This window comes from Rattus norvegicus, chromosome 2 (genome assembly GCF_036323735.1).
Source record: "Rattus norvegicus strain BN/NHsdMcwi chromosome 2, GRCr8, whole genome shotgun sequence".
Taxonomy (NCBI): domain Eukaryota; kingdom Metazoa; phylum Chordata; class Mammalia; order Rodentia; family Muridae; genus Rattus; species Rattus norvegicus.
The window spans coordinates 163,469,743-163,493,881 of record NC_086020.1 but is presented as its reverse complement, the minus strand read 5'-3'; the positions used below and the strand labels follow the sequence as shown (position 1 = coordinate 163,493,881).

At 34.5% G+C, this 24,139-nt stretch overlaps 1 protein-coding gene across 7 annotated transcripts in view; it reads right to left on the bottom strand.

Moving 5' to 3' along the window:
• Nucleotides 1-24,139, bottom strand: part of Fstl5 (follistatin-like 5) — a 668,565-nt gene that overhangs the window by 331,259 nt on the left and 313,167 nt on the right. For all 7 annotated transcript variants that reach the window (NM_001271195.1, XM_039102752.2, XM_039102749.2 and 4 more), the window contains exon 5: nt 982-1,178. In NM_001271195.1, the coding sequence (NP_001258124.1) occupies nt 982-1,178 (197 nt within the window). The remainder of the gene's footprint in view (nt 1-981; nt 1,179-24,139) is intronic.

Here is a 24,139-nt window from a genome sequence, read left to right as displayed (position 1 = left end):
GGAAAACTGTAGTTGGAATGTATTGTATGAAAAATTTTCAATAAAAATCAAAAATAAGTCTCTGCATATTACAAAGAAAAATAAAGAAATATTAGAAAAGATTTCATTTTATAAAATTCAAAGTTTCAAAAATTGGATAAATTAAAAGAGTACCATTTTCTAAAATTGAGATACCGAAATCTATGTATCACTGATTGCTGACATCCTAAACTTAAAAAAGTTAATTTTAGACTGAGATGTATTCTATAGAACACTTGAGTCATAAATTATAACAAATTTCCTTAAGAGTATAGAAATGAGTATATTCTAAATTATACTAGGAGTCCTCCATTGCTCAAGTATCATAAGACAAAGGCAGGAAGACTACAGATAAAGATGTTTCATGAACATATATGCAACATTACAAGCTATGATGACACACTGTAATCAACACTGAGGAAAAGCTCTCCTCCACAACAATGCATGTCACTGTCAATAGTAGCACGAAGGAACACTCTGCTTACAGCTTCTTCAAGTGCCTCCTAAGACACATTTTATACATCCACTGAAACTGAATGTTACATACATTCTAGAATATCAGGACAAACCTTATAATTCCACAGCATGGCTTATAGTTTTGTTTAAGGTACAGAGTGTATCACAAGAAGGTATTTTTAAACTATAAAACAGTACAGTACTTTGATAGATGTTTCTGATAAATTTGCTAGCCCTTTGTTTTCCACCATGGTTTGGTGACAGAAGCACAGTAAACACACATAGACTGATAACCCAAGGCATTAGGATCAAATTATGTATCCCAAGCTGGTTTCAACCCCATCCTGATGATACCTCCAAAACCAGTTATGTGGTCAAATTTCACTTAACATTTCATTTCTACTCTTTTAAGAACATAATTCAAATATATTATTATATCGAATAAATTTTAACAAATAAAAAATATGTATGTTTAAACAAGACATTTTATTTTATCATCGATCATACCTGAGTTAGTTCATTAATATCTACAAGTCCATTACTGTCTGCATCAAAATACTTGAACATTTGATCCACCAACGTCTTCTTCCTAGAAATGTCATCGCTGTTGGGATTCTCATTTTCTTGTGTAATGTACTTTTGATTTTGTAAGTCTAAAAGCATACTTTTCATTTTGCTGTATTCAGTTGTCATGCAGTTGTCTCCTGCAACAAAAAATGTTTGAGTCATTTTAGAAGCTATCTTATTGAGAAAAATATTTTAATATTTAGAATTTATGCTATATAGGCAAAGTATGAAATACAAAAATTTAAATTCCAATTTTGTAGACATTAAAACATGGAAAAAATGAATGAACTGTTCCCAAGGTGCTAGAAACTTCTTTCTGCCAAGGTGGCAAAAATTTACTATATTTTTCCTATGAGAAAAACATTAATATTTGAAAAACAACTACAACATAACGTGACCAACTGGCTATGGAGATTAAATTAATTCCCTCAGTTTTTATTTTAACGGCTCTGCATTGATAAACTCAGATATGCATAAGGTAATGGGAAGGGACTGAAGAAATTATCTGGCTTTTAAGAGCACTTGCCTATCTTATAAATAACCAAAATTAATTACTGCTTCCCCAAACCAGTTGGCTCACAATAAACTGTTACTCCAGTTCCAAAGGTTCTATACTCTATACCCTGTCCTGACCTCCACACATGTAACACTCAGGAGCACACATGCACACACACACACACACACACACACACACACACACACACACACCACACAAACATACATACACATAGATAAAAATAAAATAAACCTGTTTATTTATTTTTTTGTTCCATATAAGTAGGCAAAGGGTCAGAGTCTGCCTGATTTTGAAATAAAAGTTATTTCTAACTGGCTCTACAATAAGTATACCACCTTACACAAGATTTACTTAAATATATATTTAAAATATTTTGACTTGTTTTAAAGAAACTCTCCCATGTTACAATCTGTCAGTATATATTTTAACATTTTCTTTCTTCATGTGGAAATATGCTTAAAGACACTAAGCTCAGATTAGGATGTGTCCATGTGCCTTTCTTTACTCTCATGATATCCACTTATCCCCTTTAAATTACAAGATTGTAATATAATAATATGTTTTCTTTTTAATGTAAAGTTTCAACTTTGCATACCTCTTCTCTCAGCTAGAATTAATTGTAATAAACATAGTTAACACATTTCAGTGTCTCTTGTGTATAAATGTTAAGAATAGAAGCATTATAATCAACTAAAATAGTTCCATATCTAATGTTTCTTTCCAAACCAGATCAAAAGTTAAAATAATAAAACTGCCCCGGTGTTTTTACTTAATTATTTCACAAATAACTTAGATTTACACATTTCTACAATGAGGTGTATAGAAGTAGAATATTGAAAGATTATACATCCTTGTGATAGGAAATGTGCTACAAAATTATAACATGACACTGAATAGTGTGGTTATAAATGAAACAGTAGTTGTTTTATTAGAGGGAGTTTTATGGCTTATTTTTACTTTAAAAACTAGATTTATAATTGAGTTGCTTTTAACAATTAATCTTGACAGCACTGATAATTTTTAAAGAAGATTCCTAAAGATTTATAAACATTAGTCTGGGAAGCCTGAGATTGAAAAACCTTTGAAGTTCCATTCTCTCTCAAGACAAGATGGGAAACATTCTATTCTAGAGAGAAATAAGATGATGTTCCTTTTTTTTTTAAAGAGAAGCAGGGAAATTATTACTGTGCAGTGATATTGGTGTTTACTAATCCTATCAAGAAGTCTTTTTTTAAAACAGCAGAAAGAAAATGCTACAGAATAAGTCAATTTTTCAATATTCTGTTCTCACTTAAGAATATAATGAAAATGTGTTCATAGTAGTGAAGAACTCACTTCAAAGGGAACAAAGTGATAAAATCTAGAGTCATAACTAGCAATTTTTCTGTCTGGAAGAAAAGCACAAAAACAAAGATTCAGACATGTGTATAGTTATACGCATATGTGCATTATGAAGAAGATACTCTTGTGAGAATAGGAAAAATCTGCAAGAAGCTGAGGAAGAGGGTGAGCCCATAAGAAGACCAGCAATTGCAACTGACCTGGGATCTCTCCCACACTGAGCCACCAACTTGGCAGTATACACTAGCTTATATGAGGTCCCAGACACATATACAGCACAAAACCTGCCTGCCTTAGTGAGAGAAGAAATACCTAACCCTTGAGAGACTTAAGGCCCCAGGGAGTGGATTGGTCTGGTGTGATGGGGACTTGGGAGTAGGAACATCCTATTGGAGATATGGAGGAGGTACAGAATGAAGAACAGCCAGATGGTGGACTCAAATGGGAATAATGACTAGACTATAAAAAAAGATTAAAGGATAAAAAAAAAAGAATAGCTAAGCATAGAAAATCATTCCAATAGTTCTAACTTGGATTTCCATATAGACTGAAAGATAGGATAAGTTCTTCAAAACAAATCAAAATTTTTAAATGGTGTTTCAGTTAGTCTAGGTACTGTGAACTGATCTTTTGTAACCTGATATAAATGAGTTTATATACAAAATCTATGAATGCTCATTCACCTCTTTCAGTAATACCTTGATTTCGTCTCTAAGTCAGATGGCGGAAAGTGTATTCACAAGTTGAGTTTAGACTACAAACAACAGGGAATTCAGAATGTCAGTAAGAAGTGGATAAGAAGGAAGAGGTAAGCATACCATGTATTTTAATGAATATTTGAATTGGGAGTAGATATATTTGAAACATTGACATACTACTTTTCATTTAATTAAAATATTGTGGGGACTACAGAGATGGTACAAACATTAAGAATACTTGCTGTTCTTGAAGAATATCCAATAGATTCACATTAGTCAGTGAAAATGCTCACAACCATTTGCAACGAGAGCTCCAGTGAATCAGAGAACCTTTTCTAGCCTCTTAAGGCCATTCATGTGTACATATCTACCTGCTTACAAACACACATGCACACACACACATACACACACACACACACAAAACACACTAAAATCAATTTAATCTTTAAAATTACAGTGTGTTTTAGTAAATTCGTGGGTGTTGAATCTTCTCCAATAACAGATTAACATTGATTGGTCAGCTAAGTTTTCAGTACCAGGGATAGCACCAATCTTGTTGAAAAAGTCTTAAATCCAATTAAAATGACATTGGTTACCACAATGTATGTATGCTACTTCTGCTTCTTTAGGGTAATAGTACCATGCTGGTCACTGATGTGGTGATGGAGGCCAATACAGAGAACCATAACATATCAATATGCAGAATGTGGGGGTCAGTCTCAACAGGTATGTCAACAGAACACTTTCATACTCAAGTCTCAGGAAACATTGTGGAAGAGAGGATAGAAAGACTGTAAAAGTCAGAAGATTAGGGTATTTGCTGTGAGATTATGCCTTTTAGGAATATAAGAAGTTGTATTCATAATGACTATCAAATGTGAGCTAAACAAGAACAAAAACAAACATGTCAAACTGGGCAAGGAAAAACTGAGTGGCCAAGAAGCCTTAAGCCTATACAATGAACTAGAGGCAACTGAGTAAACCTGGGGACAGGAAACATGTCCTTTTCCAGAGTAGAACACATGAATGTGTTGGAATTTGCCAGACTATGAATATATATATATATATATATATATATATATATACACACACATTTAATAGCAATTGATGAAGCAAGAGGCTATGAATTTTGGGGAAATAGGTAGGGGTATCTGGGAAAGTTTAAAGGAAAGAAAAAGAAGATAAAAAGTGTCATTTCTTAAAAATGATCTCCAGAAAAACAAATGAACAAAAATATATAATGTAGTCATAATATTCTCACTAATGTTTTCAACATTCAAATTATAGTACATGTTGTATAAACTTATTGTTGTATTTCTCATTAATTCCTTGTATAGATGTATCATGTATCAATCCAAAGACAATAATAATAAAAATATTGCTCTTAAAACATTCATGGCCTACAGCATTGTCTAATGAAGTTGTAATATGGTATAAACAGTTACAAATTTATATCCAGTGAAATTGGTCATATATTTGTTTGTCCATGTTTGCTGTATGTGTATATGTGCATATCTGTGTCTGCATGTCCATGGAGGCAGAGTTCAATTATCCTTAATTATTTTTAATTCATTATTGTGAAACAAAGTCTCACAAATTTCTTATAATAAATAGGTATATTGTGTATATGAAATAACTAATGTATACCTAAGGCTTCTTATATGCTAGTGATGGCCTATGTATTGAAAATTAGTATTAATTAATTAATTTAGATTTGGTTATAGATCAACTCTTTGTAAGAATTGGATAAAATGTATTTTGATCCTATTCAACTCTCCATAACTTTGAAATTTTTAATTGATTAAGAAGTCTAGTCAAGTAGAGCGCTTGCCTAGCAAGCACAAGGCCCTGGAATCAGTCCCAGCTCAAAATAAAAAAAAGAGAGAAAAAGAAGCCTAGTCAAACTTCTACTTGGTTTAATAATTAGTTGTGGGGTTACAATGCAATAAACCTACAGGTACTAATCCCCACTTCTCAGTTCATTTCTTTGTTGGTATAGATTTCTATTCCTGTTATAAAGCATATATAAGCAGGGTCAAAGGTGGAGAAGAAATGGTTTACTTCAACTTATACTTCCCTTTCCCAGTTCAACACTGACAGAATTCAGTGCAAGAAACTGGAGACAGAATCTGATGCAGAAGCCATAAAAGAGGACAGCTTACTGGCTTGCTCCTCATGGCTTGCTCCTCTGCTTTCTTATAGCACTGAGAATCACTAGCTTTTAGATGAGAGCCTCCCACAGAAAACTGGGTCCTTCGACATAAATCAAGAAAAATCATTGCAGGCTTACTTACAGGCCAATCCTGCAGGGTAAGAATTTTCTTGACCAAGGTTCCATATTCTAAGATGACTCTAGTTGTTATCAAGTTAACATTAAACTATCCAGCACACTCCATCAGAAATCAACTGTTCATAGTTCCTCAGTTAGGAGTAAGGATCAGGGACCCCTCTGAATTCTATGCTAGAAGGTTGCCTGGCTTGAACTCATATCGATATTATACAGGCAAACACAACTGATATGAATTACTCCATTCAGTGATCCTATCAGCAAAAGAATGTTTAGCTTTTGCTCTAAATTATCTGTGGGTCTTAGAATCTTTCCATCTTCTCTTCAACACTGGTTCCTGAGTCTTTAGGATGAACAGGGCATTGGATACATTTCTCATATATGGATGAACATTTCACCCTGATTCACAGTGCTTTTAACCAGTTGTTTCTATGTTAAACATCTATTGTATAAAGACTTCTTTGATGAGTTGTGAAAGTTGGACTAATCTATGGGTAGAGAGACATAAATTTACAAGGCAGTTTGACACCGTGTCTATTCAAGAATCTAATAGCAGTAGATTTTTATCTGGGGTCTGTGAACTCCACAACCATGGATTTTTCATCTGATTTACAGTACCGGGCATATATTTCCTCCTATGAACTAGTTTCATAGGCATAGATTTCTCTAAAAGAAGGTACAATAGTGACTAGTTCATTTTGAAGAACAAATGACAATAGTTTTTTCATATAAAATTGCATATTAAAGTCTACTTTTTGAAAATCACTTGCATAGTTTGACTACTCCAAATTAGTTGGAAGAATATGAAGGGGAAAGACCCTGTCCTTCTTTCAAAAGCATTAAGTATTCCATGAAAGTCAGGCAGCCACTTGGTATTTTATCATCTGCAAAGTAAGTGCCGTTTTGTTTGTACAGAGGCAAAATTAGGAACCTATTTAAAAGACAATTACAAGTTCGTGTAGAGGCATTGCTCTTGATGAGGTGCTGATTTATGTTTAGAAAATTCCAGTGAATTACATTTGAAAAAACTACTTTAACATAACGCATACCAGAGAAAACTGCTATTTCATTGCTTTGACTTTATTCTTGTTATTATTGTTACCATGTTATTAAGCTAAACTTAGGAGTTACCCATGTAAATACCTCACTGAGATCTACAAAGTTTCTATATTCAGTAGTAATGTAAATGCTTTGAGCATCTGCCTCTGTACTTGTCAGGTTCTGGCAAAGCCTTCTCAGGAGACAGGTATATTAGTCAAGTTCCTGTCTGAATGTACTTCTTGGCATCCTCAATACTATCTGGGTTTGGTGACTATATGTGTGATGGATCCCCATGTGTGATAGTCTCTGGATGGCCTTTCCTTCAATCTCTGCTCCACACTTTGTCTCCATATTTCCTCCTGTGAGTATTTATTTAGTCCCCACTTCTAGGAAGAACTGAAGCAGCCACACTTTGGTCTTCCTGATTCTTGAGCTTTATGTGGTCTGTAAAATGTATCTACAGTATTCCAAGCTTTTTTCCTAATATGTACTTATCAGTGAGTGCATATCATGTGTGTTCTTTTGTGATTTGCTTACCTCACTCAGGATGATATTTTCTAGTTCCATCAATTTGCCAAAGAATTTCATGAAATCATTGTTTTTAATAGCTGAGTAGTATTCTGTTAGGTAAATGTACATTTTTTCTATCCATTCCTCTGTTGAAGGATATCTTGGTTCTTATGAATTTAAAGTCAGCTATCCTAACAAGTAAGTTACAAAACCCTTCCTAATACAGTTTTGAAAGTATTTTCAGATTTCAAGTTTGCAAGGAGACAGATATTTTACTTTCATATATACTTAATATTTCTTTTCTTTCTTTTTTGTTGTTTTAATTTCCAACTTAGATTGGATGTGGAAAGAAAATATTCTTTGAAGTTAACATATCAATATTTGTTATTATATAGTATATATATATGTTTAATAATATATCATGTATATAAATTATATTTGATTTCTAGGTTTAGTAAATTCAGCAGAAGTACTTTTACAGGTTATGAGCAATTAGTGTTATTTTGTTTGACTTGAATATTTTTCAAGCTCTGTTATCTAATCCAGTTTGGTAAATGTTAAAAATACTCAGATATTAGAAATTGCTGCTTAAATGAATTATGCATAGTTTATAACATGACCTTCTAAGATGTCTGAATACAGCTTTTGTTTGTATTTTATTACCAGTACATTGTCTGTACCATAGCAATGGACATTAATTCACATATGGATGTGCAAGTGAATTGTGTTTATCACGTATTCAGTTAACAACTTTCATTTCAATTTATGAAATGAAAATATATTTATAGATTTACTTGCACAATTGTGTGTGTTTGCTCATGCTCTGTGCATGTGCATGTGAAACTCATATATCAATTTCTAGGGTTTTCTTTAATCACAACCCATTTTACTTTTCCAAGTCATGTTCTCACGCTGAAGTTTGAGGTTGTTGACCCGGCTCCTGGCTAGAGCATCTAGCTAGCTAATCTCAGAAATCATCCTGTCTTCTCTTCCATAGCATTGGAACCCAGACCCTCATGCTTGAGCAGGGAAGAAAAATATGGAGTAAGCCGTCTGCACAGGTCCCTAAAATTCCTGAAACTGGATGGATTTCTTAACTCTCTTTAAACTGCTGACGTCTGTCTATCTCTTTTAAAATCATGAGAGACAGAATAAAAGTTTAATGTGTTCACTTTGTATGCATATAATAGATGTAATTTAACATTAAAAACACCCTTTTTAACTCACCAAAAGCATATTTTTTGAAAGAGAGGTCTAATTATGGTTCGCGTTTTTCTGATTTCCCACATGGAAGTGTGGCTCATGCTTATTTATGAAAGCAGTACATCTCCTCACTTCCGGCCTGGGCGGACCTCCTTTTCCTCAGGCTCCTCTTTGTATCTGTCCCTGTGGTACTTTCAGACTGGAACAACTCTGGGTCAGAGTCTTTGATGGTGGGATTGCAACCCCACCCCTCCACTTGATGCCTCGTCTTTCTCCTGGAGGTGGGCTCTACAAGTTACCTTTCCCCACATTAGGGCATTTCATCTAAAGTCCCTCCCTTTGTGTCCTGAGAATCTCTCACCTCCCACATCTCTGGCACATTCTAGAGGGTTCCCTACATCCTACCCCCCCCTAGGTTGCCCGTTTCCATTCTTTCTGCTCATCCTGAGGGCTTCAGTCCTGTTCCCCAAAACCAATACCTGATCATGCTCCCCTCCTCCCCTCCCTGTCAAAGCCTGGACTGTAAAAACGAGATTAAATAAAAAGAGAGAAGAGTAAATTTTCACAAAATATTTCTTATAGAATTTATGCATGGTCTCAGAGAGAATGGCATGGGGTGCAAGGACAAAATCAATGTCATAAAGAAAACAAATAGAGCTGATTTAAATTTTTATAATAATTGAAAAATGTAAAACACATTTTATGACAGTAGAATTCCCTAAATCAACATTTAAGTAGTTGAAATACATATCCTTTGTGATCTGAGAAAGGCGTCCATATCAGGGAAACAGGTCTATAGTAAATCTCTGCTTGCAGTGGGTGGAAATTCTGTCTCCACCTCCTCACATCCTAGAACACAGGTCTTACAACTGCAGCACAGATTGCACTCTAGGCACACTTATTGCCTCAGCTGCATGCATTAGAGGAGTGTACAGTGTCCTAGCAACCTTTGCCTTCATCCTTTAGTGAATGTTCTATTTTACCTTAATAGTGTGAATTTTCATCATCACATAATAAAGCTGCATGCATCTAAAGAGATCACCTTACAATTTTGAAATGGTGAGGAAAAATATCAAAAAATTTTGCTTGCATGATTTTTCTTAATAAGAAATATCAAAACATCCAAAAAGAAAAGTGATTTGTATCCCAGTAAGACTTCATTGGCCAAAAGGCTAACTACATTTTTATTTGCAAGTGATTATCAAACAAAGATAGCTTCAGTGTTAGAAATGGGATTGGGTCAAGTTGTGACTGTTTCTGTCTGCATTGGAACTCCACATAGGTCCTGAGCATAATACTGCCACAATCTCTGTTGAGTTCATATGTGAGATGGTCCTGCTGTGTTTAGAATTCCTTGTGTCCTTGCTGTCCTCTATCCTGTTTGGCTCTTACAATCTTTATGCTTCTCTCCCGGAGGTCCATGAGGACTGAGGGCTGGCATTTGATGGAGATGTCAGTCTAAGTGTTCCAAGCTCTCACTGCATGTTGTCTGCTGTGGATCTCCTTATTTATTCCCATCTACTACAGGGGCATTTTCGTTGATGATGGCTGAGCAAGATACTAATATTGTGTAGCATTAGGTCCCAAGGAATCATTTTATTGCCACATTTTTTTCCTTCCATTTTTATTAAAATTGGGTATTTCAAATGTTATTCCCTTTCCTGGTTTCCATCCATCAGCCCCGTAACACCTCCCCCTCCCCTTCAATAAGGGTGTTCCCCTCTTCATCCACCTCCCCATTACCGCCTCCCTCCAACAGTCCCCTACACAGGGCGTCCAACCTTGGCAGGACCAATGGCTTCCCCTTCCACTGAACAGCATGTTTAGTTTTCCTCTAGAACCTTTGTCTACCTGGCCTCAGGTTCTTGACTACTCAAGAAGTGTTAGGGGTACGTTCCACATCATAGAGGGAGACTTAATTCCAATCACATATTGGTTGCCAGTTTCCACTAGCTTTCAGCTACTGTTATAGGAGTGCGTATTGCAGGACAGTCAACATTGTAGATTGAAGGTTTGCAATCGAGTTAATGTTTACCTTCTTTTTGTAGTCTGCAGAGTACCATGAACTAGTCCATAGCGTGTACAGTTGAAGGCTCTAGAAAGGTATAAATGTCACTCCTCTGTGTTAAATGAGTTGCATGGGTACTGTATTCCTAGTACTAGAAGCTTCCTTTGGCAAGAGAGATGTTTGTCCTCCTCTTTCCTAATCCCATCCCCAAGTCCCAGGCCCCAAAGTAGTTGACCACAGAAAGTGAATCTAATAGCAATGTTTAAAGAGGTTGGCTCATAATATTTTGTTAAGCCATTTTTTTCTCCCTTCTGCCACCCACATAGGTTCTTTGGGTATATAATATGGCTGTGGGATTCATTTGTATAGGAATATGTATGTTTCTGCATTTATATCTGTTTCTTGTGCTTTGCTTTAGCTCTTTTTTTCTGTTTGTTTTGTCCTACTTGGTTAGTTTAAATTTCACTTATCATATTTTATTTTTATTATTATTTAGATGACAATTTCTTTTCTAAGGAGAGACAGAAATGGTGTAGACTCAGGTGAAAAGGAAAGAGGAATTATCTGGGAGGAATTGTTAGAGAGGAACTGTACTTAGTATATATTGTATAAAAATCTATTTTAAGAAAGGCGAATAAACAACAGATAAAACAGAAACAAGGCTAAACCAAAAATTATGTCCCCTCTGTTCAACACCACAATCACTGGTGAAGCTACACTTTTGACATTCCAGCTTGTTCATTCTGAGCATTTATTTCTATTAATAGTAGAAACAAGAACCCCTGAGTCCATGTATTGCTTCATGTTTTATCTGATCAGAATGTCCCAGAAAACAATAAAGATTTGGCTGTACTTGATTTAGAACCTATTCACAGAAGAAGCCCATGTCTTTGGAAACTTGCCAGAATAGCAACTGGGATCTCTATAAGGCATAGTATTCCTTTCTATTTCATTTAAAAGACTTTTTAAAAATTTAAACGGCAATGACCCTCCCCAAGACTTGAACCCGTGAAGTAAAGAAGTCCTTGTGGAAAGTTTCGAAGCATTTAAAAATTTGAAGGATAGAAAATGTAAGAACAAAGTAAATGATGACAACAATCTTTAGACTGTTCATATGAAGAAACACACTCGTTTCACCAAGAATGCATTTCCTTCCATTTACCTATTAAATTATTAGAATATTTTAAAGAACTAATAATTACAAATTTTATAAAATTACTAATTTAAAAATACAGCACTATTTGCAATCCTTTTAAAAATGAGAGCTAGGATTAGTCATTTTAATCCTACAGATCTATCCTGTCAAGAATGGAACAGAATACAAAGATGGGATAAATAATAGGTATGGAGAAAGCAAAGTTTCCCTTATTCACCTATATATATGCAGAAGTTTCTGCCCAGTGTCACATTCCTAGCACAATGAAAATTTTTAGTGAGGTCCCCTGCATGTGGAAAAATTTCCTTTTAGAATGAGATTCAAAATATATCAAAATAGCCATAAATCTTGCCTAATGCTTATGTGTATATTTTTATTCTTTTCTAAAGTATTTTCTGGATATCTCACAAACAAGAATATAAACATTCATTTATAGCAAAAAAAAAATATTCTATATCTCAAGAGAAGAATGGTTTTACTTTACCAGGTGTAATTATACCCATTGTTTATAAAAAAGAACCCTACTATCTCATTTCCTAAAAGGACAAACGGAAAATAAAATTTCTTAGCAATCTTTGAGATAAAATTTGTGAGGCACCAAAATCACAGACTTGTAGCTATTTTAAAGATATTTAATTGTGTCTTTCTCTTGTGAAGCCCATGCTTACGCTTTGCTGTGTCAAATCTTGTCTCCAATCACTTTTCTTCTATTAGTTCCATGTTGCTTAGATCTAAGTTAAAAATCTCATCTTAATAATTTCCAAAGCTGCTTCATACTGTCCTGGAATTGCTTCCTGTAGCTAAGATTCTAGATGTATCTAAATCTGAAAGGATTCCTCCTGCTTTTATAGTTTCGTTTGGAGCTATTCCTTCACCTTCAGCTCCCATACCACAAGCACAGAACTGCTTCAGCCTTTAGGAAGACCAAGTTAGAGTTCTTTCCAAAGACCATCAGTTGTTTGATGTCCCATTCTATGCTTACACTTAGGAATTATCAGACTCATTTTTTACTTGAATCTGTCCCCTGAAGAAAACTCGAGATACTCCTAATGAGAATCTTCTGCTGAATTTGGAGAGGGAATAATAAACTCTTTTTATATTATATATGTAAAGTGATCTTTCTATATTTCTATGTAGACAATAAAGGATTTTTTTCTTGCCATGTTACTTAGTTTAAATCTTCACCCACCTGTACATCTTGCAAAAACGCAAATGGTGATTCTGCAAATTAAATAGAAAATTAATGGATAATAAAGACGAACGGAAGATTATATGAAACACGTTCAATACTTGACTGTAGTCCAACTCTCAAATCTAACGTGAGACTATGTAATTTGTAAATTTTGGGTGGGGAAAAGACACAATAAAATTGCAGTATATTTTATATTATCTGTGACTTATAAAAATTAAAGTACAAGGAGGAATTGGACTGAATATGATCAAATACATATTGTTTCTTATATAATTAGTTAAAATATTTGACCTCAGCTTTCAATTGCTAAGATTTACACATTTATAATCATTATGATCTTCATACAGAAACTATCCTTGGCATTGTTTCTATTTTGTGCTAGCTATTAACATTGGTTTGTATGTTATCTTGCTGGATTGTTTGATTTTTATCTTCTTTATATACCAGGGAAAATCTAATTTTCCTTTTCACTTTTCTAAAATTCATGACTTTTCTTCCTGAAAGTGCTTGTCCGGAGTAGTACATCACATCAACCTCTTCAGAGTTTCTTTTTACTCTTCTCTATCTTTTTGAAAAACTTGTTTTTGAGTTATATTTATTAATGACTGATATGTTTTATGAGATTTCTACTTTACCTTAATTTTGTTTTGACATTAAGAAGGAAAAACCTCAGCCTGTAGCCTTAATTGACTCTCTCTTATTCTGCAGTCTTAAGTATTATTATAATTGTTTTTCTGCCAATATTCAGTTTACATAAGTTAACTTTAGAACATTGTTATTATGGACTCATTTTATTTTAGCATTGCTTTCCTAAATATTGAAGCTTCTTTTTGTGTTTGGTCTTCCCACATTTTAATCTAGTTTCCACATTATCGTTAAGATTTGAGGACTTTGAGTTGCTGATTCAAAGAAATTCTTGTTGACAAGAGCCTGATATGGTTGTCTCCTACAAGGCTCTGCCAGAGCCTTACGATACAGTTGTTGATGCTGGCAGTTAACCATTGGACTGAGCCCAGGGATCCCAGTGGAGGACTCAGGAGAATGAATGAAGGAGCTGATAGGGTTTGCAACCCCATAGGAAGAAAAACAGTATCAACCAACCAGACCCACCAGAGTTCCCAGGGACTAAACCACCAACCAAAGAATACATGTGGAAGGGCCCATGGCTCCACCTGCATATGTAGCAGAGGATGGCTTTGCCGAGCTTCATGGGAGGGGAAGTCCTTGTTCTTCTTAAGGCTTGATGCCCCAGTGAAGGGGAATTCCCGGGCAGTGAGGAAGAAGTGGGTGTGTTAGTGGGTGGGTGGGTGAGCATTCTCATAGAAGCAAGGGGGAAATGGTTAGATAGGGTGTTTTCAGAGGGGAACTAGAAAGGGGATAACATTTGAAATATAAATAAATAAAATAACTAATAATTTTTTAAAAAAGAAGAGAAAAAAATTTCCATTCTTTTCATATATAACTGACACTGTTTTTTATTAGTTTATAGACTATTCATTTTTATTGTAGTTGCTTCAGATACTTTGAAATTCTTGGAACTTCATTTTACTTACTGGCTGATAAATTATTTTAGGAAAGATTTCATACTGCATATTCAACAGGATCATAGCACAAAATAATAATTTTACTCAGTTTGGTTAAATATGCACAAACATCATAAATTTATTGTAAATTGGATTCTTTATTATCTCAGAAACTTAGCAACTATACTTAGTCTGGTACTTAATTTCACTAAAATCATTTGTTTTGTTACTATCATTTAACTCACTTAAATAATTATTATCTGCATTTGAACTATTAGCTATTCTTTCAAAACATGACAACTTTTTTCAAAAAAAATTCAAGAATTAAGTACATAATAGAGTCAATTAATTGAGGCATTCCAATAATAATCTTCAATTATAAGGCTCAAAGAACACCAACAAAATACATTTTCAAACAAAAAGCAGGATTTCTATAGTGCTTCATAAGGTTTTTGTTAACTAAAGAACTCAAAATAGGCATTTGGTGATTGGAAAAGAACATCTTCCTTGATAAGGCGTTGAGTTCTTTTTTTCCCATTATACATATTTCAAGTATAGCTATCAAAATATTGTAATGAATTATTCAAATAAAATATCTTTAGGTTGATTTGATAATTTCATTGTTATTATTTAAGAATGTAATTCATATATATTTTGGTAGAATTCATCCAACATTCCTTCCCATTAAAATCCTCCCATATTGATACCACTGCTATTCTCTCCCTATGTTTTTGTCTCCTTTTATTTATACTTTAATTCAATGAATCATCTTAGTGCACCCAGGGGGTGTTTTGTTGTAGAAGCATATGCCAGAGTATGGAGTGCCTCTCAGGAGGCAAATCACTGAAGCAATGTGACTTCTTCCTCTTCCCTGGTAGCAATCATCTGCCAATAGTTCTTGTAGCTAAGGGTGCTACTCCGTTAACCCCTATCTTATACATGGTAGGTCTTTTGGCTGGCTTGATATTCCACCCCAACACTTGAAAGAAAGGATAATGATAACCTCACTTTCAGCAATGTATGACATCATTCATTTAAGAGACTTAAGAAATATTTACACAGTAACCCATACCAACAGAGGTGGGACATATTTTTCTCAGTAGCTCTATGGAAAGTTCACGAAAATGGACCACATATTGGGACACAAAGTAGAGAAAAAAAATGTAAAATTCCTTACAATTTATTGAATTTTAGTAGGACAAATCTAGACAATAACAGAAGTTTTTAAAAAAAAGTGACAAAACACATAGATAAAGAGACTGAACAAAATATTATTGAATTATGAATGGATCACTGAAGAAATAGAGAAGAAAATTACACATTTCCTAGACAGTGATAAAAAAATTAAAACAAGATCCCAGTTAGTCTGCCTGGGAAAGACTGCAGAGAAAGCCTACCTTCCTGAGAAGTCCTGCTGCCATCAGGATCATTCAGGCAACACCAGGGAAAACATGACAAAATCAAATTTAGACAATACCTTTTCACTAACCCAGCCCTACAGAGGATACAAGAAAGAAAACAGTAAGGCTAACTAACTACATGTGAAAGAGAATAAAAGAGAAATACACAAACACATACAAGAAACATCAAACTAAAAGTAACTAACGACCATTGTCCATCGATACCTCTCAACATCAATGAAGTCAATTCACCAATAAAAAGACACAGAGTAACAGATTGAATGTGGAAAAAGAGTCCATCATTCATCTATATACAAGAAACACATTTCAGCAGCAAAGATAGTCATTATCTCAGTAAAGAAGGGCTGCAAAAAAGGTTTTGGAAGCAAATGAACCAAAGAACCATTCTGGAGCAGCCATTCTAATATCTAATAAAATAGTTTTTAATACAAAAGCAATGAAAAGAGACAAAGAAAATCGCTTCCTACCCATCAAAATAAAAATCCAACAAGAGGACATAGTAATTCTGAATATTTATGCCCAAAATGCAAGGGTAACAATAGTAGTAAAAGAAACATTAATAAGGCTTAAACCATACAGTGAACCACACACATTTATAGTGGAAGATCTCAACACTCTACTCTCAGCAATGACCACATTTTGACATATAAACTAAGCAGAAAAATAATGACAGTAACAGAGATTATGATTCAAATTGACCTAACAGTATACAGAGAATATTTTGCCCAACAGATAGAAGAAGATAGAAATATTCCCACATATCATATAGGCTCCAACATCAATAGATTCAAGAGAAAGTTCACATATTCATGGAAACTGAACAACCCTATACTCAATAATCAATAGGTCACGGAAGAAATAAAAAAAGTTAAAGACTTTCTATAATTCAGTGAAAATTATGGCACATACCCAAACTTCTGGAATACTATGAGAGCATTCCTAAAGGGAAAGTTCATAGCACCTAGTGCCCTCATAAAGAAACCATAGAGCTCTTACACCAACAAATTAAAGACACATCTGAAGGCTCTAGAAAATAAAAAAGCAACCACACCCAAGAAGAATAGACAACAGGAAATAATCAAAATAAGGTCTGAAATCAATCAAAGAAAGAGAATAATATAAAGAATCAAAGAAACCAAGAGCCGGTTGTTGAAAAAAATCAACAAGATAGACAAACCCTTACCTAAACTATCTAAAAGACAGAGAGAGTATCCACATTAACAAAATCAGAAAGGAAAGGGGAGATATAAAACAGACACTGAGGAAATTCAAAGGATCATTAGGTCTTACTGCATAATCCTGAACTATACATAATTTGAAAATATAAATAAAATGGATCATTTTATGGACAGATTCCAATTACCAAAGATAAATCAAGATCAGGTAACCTATCTGAGTAGTTCTATAATCCCTAATGAAATAGAAGCAGTCATTAAGACTCTCAGAACAAAAAAAGCACTTGGTCAGATGGTTTTAGAGTGGAATTCAAAGAAAAACAATCACCAATACTCTTCAAACTCTTCCACAAAATGAAATAAGAAAGAACATTGCAAACCTCATGCTATTAAGCCACAGTCACCATGCTACCTAAACCACACAAAGAATCAACAAAGAAAGATAATTACATAACAATTTCCCTTATGAACGCTGATGCAATAAACCCAATAAAATATTTGCAAACTGAATCCAAGAACACACCAACAACATCATTCAACTTGATCAAATAGGTTTCAACCCAGGAATGACCAGTATTTTTATATGTGAATGTACATCAATATAATCTACCATAATCTAACATATAAACTGAAAGAAGAATTCACACAACCATCTTAACTAATCCATGGCTTAAACCATCTTAAGCCAATAGCAAACATGAAATTAATTGGAGTTAAATCATTTCCACTAAAATCTTGGACAAAATAAGGCTGTCCACTCTCCACTATCTCTTCAATATAATACTTGACGTTCTAGCTAGAGCAATAAGACAACTAAAGGAGATCAAGGGGATACAAATTGGAAAGGAAAAAGTCTAAGTATCACTCTTTGCAGATGAAATGATAGTATGCACAAGTGACCAAAGAAATTCTATCAGACAATCCCTACAGCTGATAAACACCTTCAGCAAAGTGGATTTCTATATAATTAAAGAAATCAGTAGCCCTCCTCTACACAAGCAAGAATCTTGCTAAAAGAAGTTAGGGAGACTAGTACCCTTCACAATATCCACAAACAATACTAAAACATTGACGTATCTTTAACCAAGCAAGTGAAAGACCTGTATGATACGAACTTCAAGTCTCTGCAAAGGACTGAAGCATTCTCACTTTGGTCTTCCTTCTTCTTGAGCTTCATGTGGTCTGTGAATAATGTCTTGGTTATTCTGAGCTTTTGATCTAATACCCACTTATCAATAAGTGTTCTTTTGTCAATGTCTTACCCCACTCAGAATGATACTTTCTACTTCCATCCATTTGCCTAAGAATTTCATGTACTCATTGTTTTTAATAGCTGAATAGTACTCCATTGTTTAAATGTACCATATTTTCAGTACCAATTCTTCTGTTGAAGGACATCTGGGTTCTTTACAACTTCTGGCTATTATAAGGCTGCTATGAACATAGTTGAGCATGTTGAAACATCTTTTGGGTGTTTGCCCATGAGTAGTATGGCATGTCCTCAGTTAGTATTATTTCCAGTTTTCTGAGGAACAGACAAACTGATTATCAAGGTGATTGTCAAGCTTGCGATCTCATCAACAATGAAGGAGTGTTCCTCTGTCTCAACATCCTTGCCACATACTCATGGATCGATAGGATTACCCTAGTAAAAATGAATATCCTAACAAAAGCAATCTACAGATTCAATGAAATCGCCTTCAGAATTCCAACAAATGTCTTTACAGATCTTTAAAGAAAAATTCTCAATTTCATATGGAAAAACAAAAAAGCCAGGATCGCTAAAATGATCCTGAATAATAAAAGAACTCCAGGAGAATGCACTGTCCCTACTTCAAGATGTACTACAGAACAGTAGTGATACAAACTACAACAGCAACCCTGCCACAAAAGTTTGACCCAAAATGTGTCCTGCCCACAAGATGTTCAGGGATAAAGTTGGAACAGAGGCTGAGGGAATGGCCAACCAATCACTGCCCCAAATTGAGAACCATCCCGCAGGCAAGAACCAATCTCTGACTGTTAATGATACTATGTTATGCTTATAGAAAGGAGCCTAGTTTGACTGCCTTCTGGAAAACTCCACTCAGCAGAAGACGGAATCAGATATAAAGACCCACACCCAAACAGTAGCTTGAGGAGTTTTACAAAGAGTTGGAAGAAGGACTGAGGGACCCCAAAAGGACAGAGTCTATATAGAAAGACGGGCAGAGTCAACTAACCTGGACCCTTGGGGGTTCACATGGAACTAATCGCCAACCAAAGAGGGAGCATGTGCTAGACTTAGTGTCTCTGTGCATACGCAATGTACATAGCAGATAAGGAACCTGCTCATCATGAATGTCCATAAACAACTGGAGCAAGGACTGTCTCTGAGACTGCCAACTACGTTCCTGTCTGTGGACCCTGTGTCCCTCCACTGGCCTCCTGGAGAAGATGCACCTAGTCCTGCAACAACTTGATATGTGTTGCTGGGAGTGTGGAGGGGTTGGTTAAGGTTGGGGGATGATACCCAGAAAGGGACTTTCCCTCTCAAAAGATAAGGGGAAGTGGAATGGGGAGAGTACTAGGGAGAAGGGGTACTGAGCAGATACTGTGTTATAATGTGAGTAAATAAATTAATTAAAGAAAAATAACAAAACATAAGATACCAAAATCTATGACACGCAAGAGAATCAGAGACCTTTGGGAAAGTTTATGGCTCTAAGGATAAAATAAAAGTTAGAGGAAAAAGTTAACCAGTTGCGAGAATAGGCATGAGAAAAATAATAAAAATTCTCAGTGAAATAAATAGTTATTTGGAAAAAATAATCTGTCAACCTTTAATAAGACCAGCCAAAAGAAAGAGAGAGCAAAAAACATTATTTTTAAAATGGTAGAGTAATATAGGAGTAATTACAAAAGACTGCAATGGAACCCAGAAGACTGTAAAGACATACTTCAAAGACCTTCTTCTGTTGAATTGGAAAGATTAACCAGGTACTTCACAAAATACAACGTTGAAACAATAAAAATCTCCCAATCGAATCAAACCAAAGCAGCAAAACCAGATGAATTTACCACAGGAATTTACCAGAATTTTAAAGAACTAAAAACAACACCTCTTGAACTATTTCTAAAACATAAAGGAAAGAATGCTTTTCAATTCCTTGTGAACATTGTTTTTATCCTAGATTCCTAGGATGATATTGTCATAATTTGTTTAAAATTATTAAAAAATATAGCCAAGGAAAATATTTTATTGCAGACAAACATGCTTACCATTAAAGAAAAGGCTAAAACTTATGCATCATTCATTGTGTATTTTATTTCTTAAAATATGCATTACATATTTTATACATTTATCAACAAAGGATTACTAAATTTATATTAAATACTATATTAACAATTTATGCATACCCTTTTATATTTTCAGTTGACACAGAGCTGACAAACCATATACATATTTACTGCTGACCTACAATTGAAAGTTTACTGGGGTCCCCAGTGAAGTAGTTAGAGAAAGGACCTGACATATTTAGATGCAGATGCACACAACCAAACATTAAACTAAGCATGGGGACTCCAATAAAGAAGTTAGGGAAAGGACTGAAGGAGCTGAAGGGGTTTGCAACCTTATAGGAAGAATAATAATATCAACCAACCAGAACCTCCCCCCCCTCCACAGAGCTCGCAGTGACTAAACCACCAACTAAAGAGTACACATGAAGTAACCCATGGCTCCAGCAGCATATGTAAGAAAGGATGACCTTGTTGGACATCAATGAGAGGAGAGACCCTTGGTCTTGTGATGGCTTGATGCCCCAGTGTAAGGGAATAACAAGGCAGGAAAGAGGGAGGGAGAGTGTGGGTGGGTGGAGGAGCACCCTCATAGAGTCAGGGAGAGAGGAAATGGGGTAGGGGGTTTCTGGAGTTGAAAGAGGGAAAGGGAATAACATCTGAAATATAAAGAAAGAAAATATCCAGTATAAGAAAAGAAAAACAAACGAACAAAAAAAAGTTTACTGGGATGCATTTTTTTTAATTAATCCTTCTTAGATACAGAGTCAGCAGCTGGGTATTTAGGAAGATCACTTCTCACAAGGTAAAATGAGGCATTAATTTGAAAATATCATGAACAATTATCCCCAATTACTTGATGAAATAGGTTATTCATCAGGAGATTAAACACAATAAGCTATCAACCTTGATGATTGTGTTCATATTTCAAACAAAGAACTTTAACAGAGTATGATGGCTAATGCAGATTGTCAGTTTGGTAGGATTAGAAATCATTGACAAGACAAACTTCTGCACACATGCACGAGAAATATCTACATGTTAATTGAAATGGGAAAGCCTAGTCTACATATGTCTGGGGTCCTGGACTGGATGAAAAGGTGGAGAGCTGAGAAGCCACCTATGTTTCTTTCTGTTCCTGACTGAATGCAATGTGACTAGCTGCCTCAACTTCCTGCCATCATTCCTTTCTCAGCATTATAGATTATTATGTAAAATTGTGAGCCAAAATAAATCCCTCTTTCCTTAAGTATTGGGTTGGTAATTTGTCATAGAAATGAGAAAGGGAACTATTACACAGAGGTTAAGTGACTTTAAAAAAAGGTAAATCCGATATAGCTGGAATCTGAATTTAAGTGCTATGGCCTAGAGACTAGTGTTACTCTAAGCATCTATCAGAGTGTGCTTGAAAAAAACTTGAAATGATGATATTTACAGAGTTTTATTGGCTTGTCGTCACAATACCAATTCAAACATTGACATATCAGGAAGACATCTGTTAAATTTAGAATACTATAATCAAATAGAATAGTATAGATGGCTAGTTTTAACATTGGTTTCTTCAAAGAGTGATGTACTTAAAGTACCAATTAAACATTTTATTTTTTTCAATCACACAGATAAACTTATCATCTGTATTTTGTCATAGCTTAAGTTTTGAAATGGTCTCTATGAATATCTAAAATACTTCTTATTTTTAAGTGAATAGCTATAAAATAAAATTCTGAGCTACGTTTTTTCTCCATGTGATTAATTACATGTAGCAAGTAAATATAATATTAATGCACAAAATCTAGATCACAGTGAGATCCATCTAAAAGGCAAGTCCAAGAAGAACATTTTGAGAGAGTTCCCTTCTCCCTCAGAGGTCTAAACCTAGCTTAAAAGTAGCCCTTCTAGATACTGAAACAAAGTTGGAAATTTAGGAAGTATCTTAAGGAACAGTGATAAATTAATTCAGAAAGTGTCATAAAATTTGGTAGATTAACAATATAGAAAATCACAAAATGCACTTGTTCAGCTAGGTTATTCTTCAAGTGATAAAATGATCTGGTGTTATGAGTATTTCAATTTTACAAGAGCATGAATAATCTTTGATATTAAGAAACAAATAATTACTGTTCTTCATATTTTGTGGTAAATTGATGTAGCTTTCCAGGTTATTAGTTGATATGGTTTTATTTTCAATTGTTCAATTGATAGGACCTGGGAAATTTGCAGCCTCCTTGGAAAATGATTTTAGGTGGTTATATGTTTCACTATCTGGCTGTGGAATTGTATCAGCCAATATAAAGTGCTACATTTTGAGACAGGAGACCAATAATATATAGTGTTCTGGTTCATAGTCTCAGTTAAAGATAAAATATATTGTAAATACACAAATATTTACAAGATATTTTGTTTTATTCATTTTGCTTGCTTTTGTTGAGGGAGAGGAGTTTCCAAGGAGATTAGAATGCTCCTAAGTATGGGGAAATGGCTCTTCAGGAGAAATCCTTGCCTTGCAAGCATGCAGATAAGAGTGTGTTGCCTCATATCTCAGGTAAAACTAGACAAGAACAACAAGATGGGAGGCAGAAACTAGGGAATACCCAGAAGTGCAAAGGCTAGACACCCTGGCACAGAAAGCAGGGGCAGAAAGACCCTTTATTAACAAGGTAGAAGGAAAGAAAAAGTCTTGAAACAGTGTTTGGATATAAAGGAAGAAAATAAGTGATCACACACAGGAAGTTTGTGATCTACACACACACACACACACACACACACACATACTTTTAATACAAATCTTCACAAATTATATATTAACTATGTTATACTTCTATGACTAACAAAACTGAGAAAAGTATGGGTTCCATTTATGTATTTATGTATTTATTTATTTATTCAATAAATATATATTTTATGAAGAGACAATGTTCTCAGCTCTGTATATTTCTGGGATATGGCATTGTCTGTATAGCAATATTTCCCTCGAGAAATATGGTAAGTTGTTGTCCCTGCTATGTAAAAAGGTCACTCTAGTTTATCACTCTAGGTTCTTAATAAGAAAACAAAGTCCTGTATTACTTTTAGACAGCATAGGTCCCAGATTAGAAATCCCTTATTCAGCAGAGTTCAGCTTTAAAGATCCTACAATCAGAGCTTTCAGAAAGACTTATATATACTTGTGAGATTGTGTTGAAAAATATCAATTTTTACTGTGTTGCATATAAATATTTATAAGTATGTTACTAGCCAATATGACAATTTTTAAAACAGTTTTTTGAGAAAAACATCTCCACCTAGCAGGAATTCCATCAATTTTCCTGAACACCTGATGAGCTGTGATTGAAATATGTGGGGAGAAGATTAAAAAGAACTTCTTTTTGGGATTCTCATACTAATATGTTTCCTTCCCTTTTCCAGGCATGTAATTTCAGAATCTGGCATTCTTTTTCTCAGTTTGCACAATACTCAGCTATTTTGCTACAGTTATCATTATTCTGTTACTATTAATTACTGTTACTATTATCATTTTACTTTATGACCCATTTGCTATTACAGTGAGTAAAATCGTGAGGTATTTATTAACCACATGTAGTTTAAAAATACTTTGATAATGTGCTACTTTTCTTGTTTAATTAACATTTATTTATTATTGCTTCATATGTATGTTTGATTCGTAAGTATCTACACCACATGAGTCCTTGGTACCTACTTAGTAGAGAAGGCATCAAATTCTCTGAACATAGACTTAGAGATGATTGT